Genomic DNA, 8,292 nt, shown 5'->3' with positions numbered 1-8,292 from the left:
CTGTCAACCAAACTGTATAGAGTCGTTTCTTTTAGGCATTTCCATATACAGTTCAAAAATGGAAGAAATCGGATAATAACCACGCCCACCTCCCATACACAGGTTAGGTTGAAAATCACTAAAAGTGCGTTAACCGACTAAATTTTACGGAAGAAATGTCAGAAGGAAGCTGCATTATTAACTGGAGACTTATCTTCATTTATTTATAAGCATTATTTGCTCATAAAAATACATACATTTACAATGCTTACAGCTAAGCTATCAACATATGTGAGATTGCAACTAACGAGTGCAAATCTTTATATTGTTATTATTATTCAAGAAAAGGCAAGAATTTATTTTAAGGAGTGCTTAAGGAATGATCAATCAGCAAGTGAGCGAGTTGGGATATGAGAAACCAAAATATGCGTGTTTAAGTGGGTCAGGTAAGTAAAGTATGTATGTTGTTGGTATATACAAGGTGCGTTCTAAAGTAAATAGGACTTGAATCTAGCGCCCCCTGGTGGTGCCATCTATATTTCAAATGCGTTAGAATTTGCTATCTTTATCGATTGTCTAGTGAGAATTTCATGACGTTTCATTGATTGGAAGTGAAGTTATTGCGTTTTAAGTGTCAGTATATTTGTGTTATCGGTGCGAAAATGAGCTTCGAACAAAGAGCTAACATTAAATTTTGTTTTAAAAACGTTTCCATTGATGAAATAAGTTTATGGCGATGATTGCTTATCCCGTAGCAGAGTCCATGCGTGAATTCATCAAAATCAGGCGAAATCATCATTGAAATTCATGGAAATGTAATTGAACATCTCCAAAACATTATTGCATTTTCACCGAACATTTGGGCTTACGAAAGAGGTGTGCACGGTTTGTTCCGCACAAATTTACTTGACGACCAAAAATTTCTCAGAATCCAACATTCGAAGGACATCTTCTGACCGATTGTTTGACCAAAAATCACATTTTAACCATTAACCGCTTCGTATTCATCTGATATGGCACCGCACGATTTACTGGCGAGCATACCGGCCTACGAGCTAATACACTCGTTCGACATGCTTTTGGACCGTGCAAAAAGCTGTATTGAAGCAGAAGGGGACTATTTTGAATAAAATAAAAAGATTTTGCCGAAAAAAACCATTTGTTATGTTTTTTTTTTAAGTCCTGTTTACTTTGGAACACACCTTATATGATTACATATATTTTTGGTGAAATTAGATATAGCATAATTTTTTCTATTAGAGGTGTGGCTGAAGATTTTATTTAAATTTTATAAAAGAAAGTTGTTAGTTACACCATTTATACCTCAAGAACGGGTGAACCGATTTGGCTGAAAATTGGTGGGGTGGTAGCTTAGAACCAGGGTAAAGTCATAGGTTTTTCAAAATTCATGTTTATAGGAATCCTTTGAATATTTAATTTCTTCAAAAAAAGAAAAAAAGCAACATCACATCTACATGAATAGGAGTATATTATATATATTATATAAAATAAATTTGTTTTTAGTTACACCATTTATAACTCAAGAACGGCTCAGCCGATTTGGCTGAAAATTGGTGGGGTGGTAGCTTAGAACCAGGGTAAAGTCATAGGTTTTTCAAAATTCATGTTTATAGGAATCCTTTGAATATTTAATTTCTTCAAAAAAAGAAAAAAAGCAACATCACATCTACATGAATAGGAGTATATTATATATATTATATAAAATAAATTTGTTTTTAGTTACACCATTTATAACTCAAGAACGGCTCAGCCGATTTGGCTGAAAATTGGTTGGGAGGTAGCTTGGAACCAGGTTAAGGTCAAAATTTAATAAAACTCATAACTGAAAAAATTATATTTCAAATCATAAGCACTTTTTCAAAATTCAGGCTTGTAGGAATCATTTGAATATATGCGTTCAATTTTAAACAGGTTCTTCCTCAAAAATCAATTTCGCACTGATATGGATTATAACTGGTTCAGTAATCAGTTGTAAAGTAGATATTATACCACGTGCATCCCAAAAGATTAATATCATAACCTTTCCAGTCGACATTTTCGTCTTTCCACGCCTGAGAACCGGTTCATCATGTACAGTCTACTAGAATGACTGTCGATTGAACTCCGGTGGGAAATGATGCAATGTTCTACTGTCACACACCGCCGCAAAAAATTGGGTTTATTACGATTAAAGAGCACTCAAACACTTCTCAGAATCAGTTATTCGTTTTTTCGGTTGGATTATGAACATGAGAGGGGTGCACAGAGCATCATGGTTCTAGGTACTCATTTCGCCTGTTTCCAGCTTAGCAAATATCTTTTCAACAGTGGATTTCCCTTAGTCCGAAATCAACAGTATTTGCCCTTAAAAAGCAATGCTTTATTAACACACGAAATGCTTTGTGATCCATTTTGTTTTGTAAGCTAACACAAGTTGCTTCACAAAAGTGTTATCAGTATCTCATTAACTAATAGTTATAATCCAACTAATAGAAATCATATAAATGGTATTAGCAGTATTTTCTACGTGTTAGCCACAGTAAAGCGTCGACGGGTCCTCTAGTTATATATATCAAGTAGTTGTACAAAGATGGAATATATACTAAAACCCGTCCAACGCCCCCAAATCATCCAATCGCTTAAGTCCATATTTCAGCAGGGTTTGTAAACGTTGTTGTGCAAATAATTTTTTTTTACTTTAGACAATCGGATTCCACATTTAGCAAATTTTCAATACTATAATTTTCGGATAACTCTTTTGCCATATGGAAATAACACAACATTCACGAGAGTGCATTTCATACTTTAGTTCTTCTAAAGTTGGTATACTATTCTCGTAATGAAGGAATTCCAAGGTCTTCTTGAATATTTTCAAATACACATTTCTCGTAACCCCATTCCATCAGCAAATTCAGTTGTACACTTATGTTGAAAAAGAAGTTGAGAACACAGGCAGGACTGCCATAGAAATTAAGTTTGAAATCCAACTTATAGTTCATAACACATGAATAAATTATTGAAATAACAAGATATGCTATAGTGATCCGATCTGAACAATTTCTTCGGAGATTGAATTTTTGCCTCACGTCATACGAAATTTTGTGATGTAGAAGAAGTTTTGCAAACAAGTACTTGATTCCGATCGTTTAGTTTGGCAGCTTTGTCAATAATGTTCCAATATCGGCAGCTTCTTGAGGAATAAAAGAACGTGCGAAAATTTTTTTATCAATATCGCAAAGATTGAGGGACTTGTTCGGGAATCGCGAATATACCCACAGATGATTGACAGACGGAGGTACAGCCGGGCATGGTTAAATCGACTCAGCTTGCCACGTCGATGATATACATACATACATCTTATAGGGTTTCCGATTTTCCTTATGGGTGTTACAAACATCGTGGAAAACTTAATATGTCCTGTGTGTTCAGGGTAAAATAATTTTAATATTTTCTACAATTTTATTGGACAATTTGGATGGTCTCCAAGTATTTGTAGCCGTAGCAATACATCCAAGTAGACCAATTCTTCCTTAAGTAATACACTTGCCTTTCGAAATCGGTATAAATTCGACGATTAATGACCGTTGTTCTTCTCCTGCTAATTCATCATTATCAACTAGACGCTAATAGGCGACCGAGACACGATACAGTGAGCAGTTATTGTTATTGGGATTACGAAAGTTATTTCATTCAATGTCAGCTGGATTTCATGAAAACCTTCCTCGAGCGCGGCTATGAAAAAGTCCTATTTTAAATAATCGGATAGATATAATATTTTTCGGACTATTAATAACTATTTTAATAATTAAATTATTTAAGGAAAGTAAATTTTGGTTTATTACATTTAACTCCAGCTTTTAGCCCCGAATGACCAACTCAAACCGGAACGCTCCGTGTAAATTACTAAACTGAAATGTTTTTAGTAGAAGTGCAAATTCACACCTATGTTTTCTCTTACACCTGTAGATTTGTTTTACTCATCGAGTGAGTGCCGAGTGCTACTTGAAGAACGGCTGAGTACTCGACAGAGTTTCGCTTAACTGTAGATCGGTTATCAGTGATATTGCTTTATACACAATTTCAATCGTATATATTGCTTCTATACTGAGCACAAACCTCTCTTATCGATTTGGCATTCACACACCCCCATTAGCAATGCAATTCTAAAATTAGTTATCAGTTGTGTATTGTGTGATTATATACATATGTTATCATTTGTCGTTATCTTTATCAGTATCTCTTACGTAAAGAAATAATTTATATTTTACTGGTAAGTTTTTTTGGAAGCAATTAAATGTATTATATAAGAATAGTTCTGCATTAAAAAAAAAAAAAATAAAATTAAAAAAAAAATAAAAAGCTATCTTGTACTATTTTCATTAGTACTTATATAAATGTATGTATAATAGTAAATGATAAGGATTACGAGACAAGTTGAATTTCGAGTGACTGTTTGTCTGTCCGTAAATGCATGCAATAATTTGAGTAAAAATTTACATATCTTGATAAAAAATTGGTAAATATATTCGGCAGCACCCAAGAAAAGTTGGAGTTGTAAATGGGCGGAATCAGATCATTACCATGCCCTTAAAACGCCATTAATTGAAAACATATAAAGGACCATAACAAAACTCCACAATAAGATACAAGGCTGCTATTTCCCTTAACGAAATATGTATATTAGAGTGGAGCATTTATGGTTGAAAAATTTTTAAAAAGTGGTCATGGCTCCTCCCTCTAGTAAGTTTAATAGACATATCTCATAAGCCATTCAAGCAGTAATAACCAGATTCGCTCAGGGTATGAATTTACTCTCGAGATGGTACAAAAGGGTTTTATAGGAGCTAGCATCAACTTGGACGACGTAGGTGGTACACATTTCTGTGTAAACCTATTCCGGGACCTACTCGGCCGGTTTTAAGCAAATTTAGTTGGTAATGTTATCCTGACTTTCTTCATTTATTTTTGGTTAAAATTGCCACCCACAATTAAAAATTAAACTGAAAATATTACAAAGTGTGAGCAAGGGTAAAGCTTTTAAGAAATATTTTCGGAAAGTATTAAAAGAATTATGTGTCTCGATATATATATATATTTTTTTTTTTTAATTTTTTGGTTACACAAAATACATATTTTTATTGAAATTAGTTTTAGATTTATGATACTTCTTTATTATAGTCATGATAAATAACACCATATATGCAAGCTTTCTATATCCTAAATTAATATATATTTACAAACTTACACTTTCACAGCACTAAATATGAAATAGAAACTAAAACTCGTCCAGCACCCCCAAATCATCCAACCGCTTGAGCGCATATTTCAGAAATGCTTGTAAACGTTCTTGAGCAAATACTTTTTTGTACTTTATACGGCAGGCCTCATTATCTACTAAACTTTCAATACTGCTATCTTGGGATAGTTCCTTTGGCATAGTAACTATAGGCAGAAAGCCGAACAAAGCGAAAAGACCATACAGTTCACGAGCGCGCAATTCGTACTTTAAATCTTCTAAAGTCGGTATATTCTCGTAATGAAGGAATTCCAACGTCTCCTTGAATTTTTTATAATACGCATTTATGAGATCGTCTCGTCGATCCTTCAGCACATTTAGACGTACGCTAGTGTTGAGAAAGAAGTTAAGATCGCAAGCAGGGCTACCATAGAAATTAAGTTGGAAATCCACCTGAAAGTTTACAAAATATGAATAAATTAATAAAAAGAAATGAAAAAATTGTGAAATTCTGTGAAACTTACAAAAATAGCGCGCGTTGGCTTCGCGGGTTGCTTGGGATCATCATAGGCGTACATGAAATTTGATGTCCAGAGATCACCATGATTCATTACAACGATACGATCGCCCTCACGACGATCGGCTAAGTGTGCGCATATGGGCTTGAAATTATCGTGGAAATGGTGTAATTTTTTTGCGATCTTTTCAAATCCGGGCCACTCGGCTGCATTGTTAGCCAATTCCTTCAGGATACCGCCGAACATAAGCTTAAAGGAATCACTCCTTAATATAGTCTGCTTGCTCAGCATACCATTGACAAGGCGCTTGGTGATGTCGGGATCCTAGAAAAGAAAAGCATATTGCATTTGGTCAAAATATTTGAAATTTCATTTTGTTTCGCTTAAAGAAAGTCTAGATCAGTACCGAATTCATGTCTAAATCGAGCGTATCGAAAATTATGTCGTACTTGAAAGCATTAATTTGTTGAATCATACAGAAGAAACGCTACAATCATCATCGCTATAACTTTGTTCTGCATAACTATCGTTATAAGCTGAGCACTAATTGTATGAAACAAAATATATGCCTTTACAATATACTTACTCGCTGAGCTAAAATCATTGAAGTGGCATGCAGGCGTGCTGTTTGTTGCAAGATCAATTCGCAGTGTGCCCAATCGAGCTGGTCCTGTCGCGAGGCAACTGCGAAACCTTCGGGTTTCAAGTCCGAAAGTACAATGGTGCGTGTGGGTGCTTTGATTGCGTAATAGCAGCTGAGCAGAATAAAAAAAAAAAAAAATTATAATAATATAGAGTATCCGAAAAGGTGGCAATATTTTAAGAGATTCAGTTATATAAACAAACTGTTAAATATTCTAGAACTTTGTGGGATATACTAACGTGGCACCAAATTTTTCACCATCCACAAGTATTTGCAGGCGTGGCAATACATCGAAATAGGTAATTTTTTCCTTAAGAAAAACACCTACATCTTCAAGAAAACGTGTGTCTTTCGAAATCGGTATAGTTTTGACGATTAACGACCGTTGCTCTTGTACCGGCGGCTCATCATCGTCGACTAGACGCTCATAGGCGATTGCGACGCGATAGATGCGTGAGCAGTAATTATCACCGGGGTTGCTACCCCATTCGAAAGTTACTTCCTTAACCGTCACTTGGATTTCACGTAAACCTTCCTCGAGCGCGGCCACGAAAAAATTCTCATTCAAATAATCGGGTATATATATGTCGTTCGGATTTTTTATAACCATTTTTATAATTTCTTTATTTTTCAAAAGTACACGTTTGTTTGTTTTATTCAACACCAGCTTTTAGCACCGAATGATCCACATAAACCAGAACGTTCCGTATAATTGAATCAACTGAAATGTTGTTCGCCTAATATTGCAGCTTTATAAACACGCAAATTCACACCTGAAATTCAACAGTGACATGACATTTATTGCCACTTTTTGTATTTTTTCCGAATCTTTCTCACATACTTATGCACTTGCTTTACTCATCTACTAGTGAGTGCCGAGTGCAATTTGAAGAGCAGCTGAGCGCTCGACAGAGTTTTGCTTAACTGTAGATTGGCTATCAATGATGTTGCTTGCTTTGTATGTGTGTGTTTAAATTGCACCTTACGCTCATCAATAGATACTTTCCATACGTGGGGGGAATACGCGTTAACTCGAAAAATATGCTACATCATGCTCGCATACACGGGAAGATCAAGCAAGAGCAAGCACTGCTAATATTCGTCATTTTTGTTTACTCATATACCATAGTATCTTACTTATTAATTTCAAAGTGATAAATTTGTTAACTGCTTTACGCTATGCTTTATAAGTTATATCAATCGTATTGTTGCTTCGTATACCGAGCACAAACAACACTTATTGATGTGACGGACCCCCAGGCATACTTCGCAGAGCCACCACTCTGCGTACGCACTCACACCCCCCCCTTAAGTTTACTATACAATGCAATTCAAAATTAAGTTATCAGTTGTATGGTTAAACGTGCGTTATATACATATCTTATCATTTGACTTTATCTGTTCCAGAACCTTTCACGCAGAGTAATTATTTTATACTTTACTAATAGTATTTTTATAAGCAATTAAAATGTATTTACAAAAGAATTGCTCTGAAACTAAAATCAAAATTAAAATTCTATCTTTTGCTACATATTTTTGTGATTGTGGTGATCACGAATTCTTCTTGTAACTGCTATTATACTGAGACCTATGACTGACCGAATGATATCCACATGCGCTCGGTAAATTGATTTCTCATTTCTCATTTCTTAACAAGGGCCTAGGAAGACCGGACTTATAATTAGTTAAACAGCCACACCAGGTAGGTATATTAACTAAGAGTATACTATATCTGGTATTAGCATTCTCATTAATTGCTGTAGTCAAGATAAAAAGGCAGCAACTTAATTCTAGATTTATTAGGCTTTAGCTAATTTATTAATCAGAAAATAAATTTGCTCATATTTATATACATACATGTGTATATTAGTATGAGTGTTCAAGTGAAAACGTTAGCAAATTAAAGTGTTTTACGA

The 8,292-nt window shown here is 34.7% G+C and overlaps 1 protein-coding gene across 1 annotated transcript; it reads right to left on the bottom strand.

Moving 5' to 3' along the window:
- Positions 1 to 5,123: 5,123 nt before the first annotated feature.
- LOC108975815 lies at positions 5,124 to 7,221 on the bottom strand. The gene is made up of 4 exons (XM_018944550.1): positions 6,616 to 7,221; positions 6,320 to 6,488; positions 5,740 to 6,057; positions 5,124 to 5,668 (listed from the first exon to the last, which is right to left on the bottom strand). Exons 1-4 carry the CDS (start codon positions 6,984 to 6,986, stop codon positions 5,255 to 5,257), a joined length of 1,272 nt encoding a protein of 423 aa, XP_018800095.1. The 5' UTR covers positions 6,987 to 7,221; the 3' UTR covers positions 5,124 to 5,254.
- Positions 7,222 to 8,292: the final 1,071 nt, after the last annotated feature.

This window comes from Bactrocera latifrons, unplaced genomic scaffold (genome assembly GCF_001853355.1).
Source record: "Bactrocera latifrons isolate USDA-ARS-PBARC rearing strain unplaced genomic scaffold, ASM185335v1 scaffold_7, whole genome shotgun sequence".
Taxonomy (NCBI): domain Eukaryota; kingdom Metazoa; phylum Arthropoda; class Insecta; order Diptera; family Tephritidae; genus Bactrocera; species Bactrocera latifrons.
This window is presented reverse-complemented; position numbering and strand designations above follow the sequence as displayed.

Bases quoted from the DNA above. Each gene is read 5' to 3' on its own strand.
- LOC108975815 (XM_018944550.1), bottom strand. From the start codon at position 6,986: ATGGTTATAAAAAATCCGAACGACATATATATACCCGATTATTTGAAT. The intron at 6,058-6,319 runs GTAAGTATATTG...TTTCTTTTCTAG, and splicing joins CAATGATTTTAGCTCAGCGA to GATCCCGACATCACCAAGCG. The intron at 5,669-5,739 runs GTAAGTTTCACA...GTAAACTTTCAG, and splicing joins AGCCAACGCGCGCTATTTTT to GTGGATTTCCAACTTAATTT.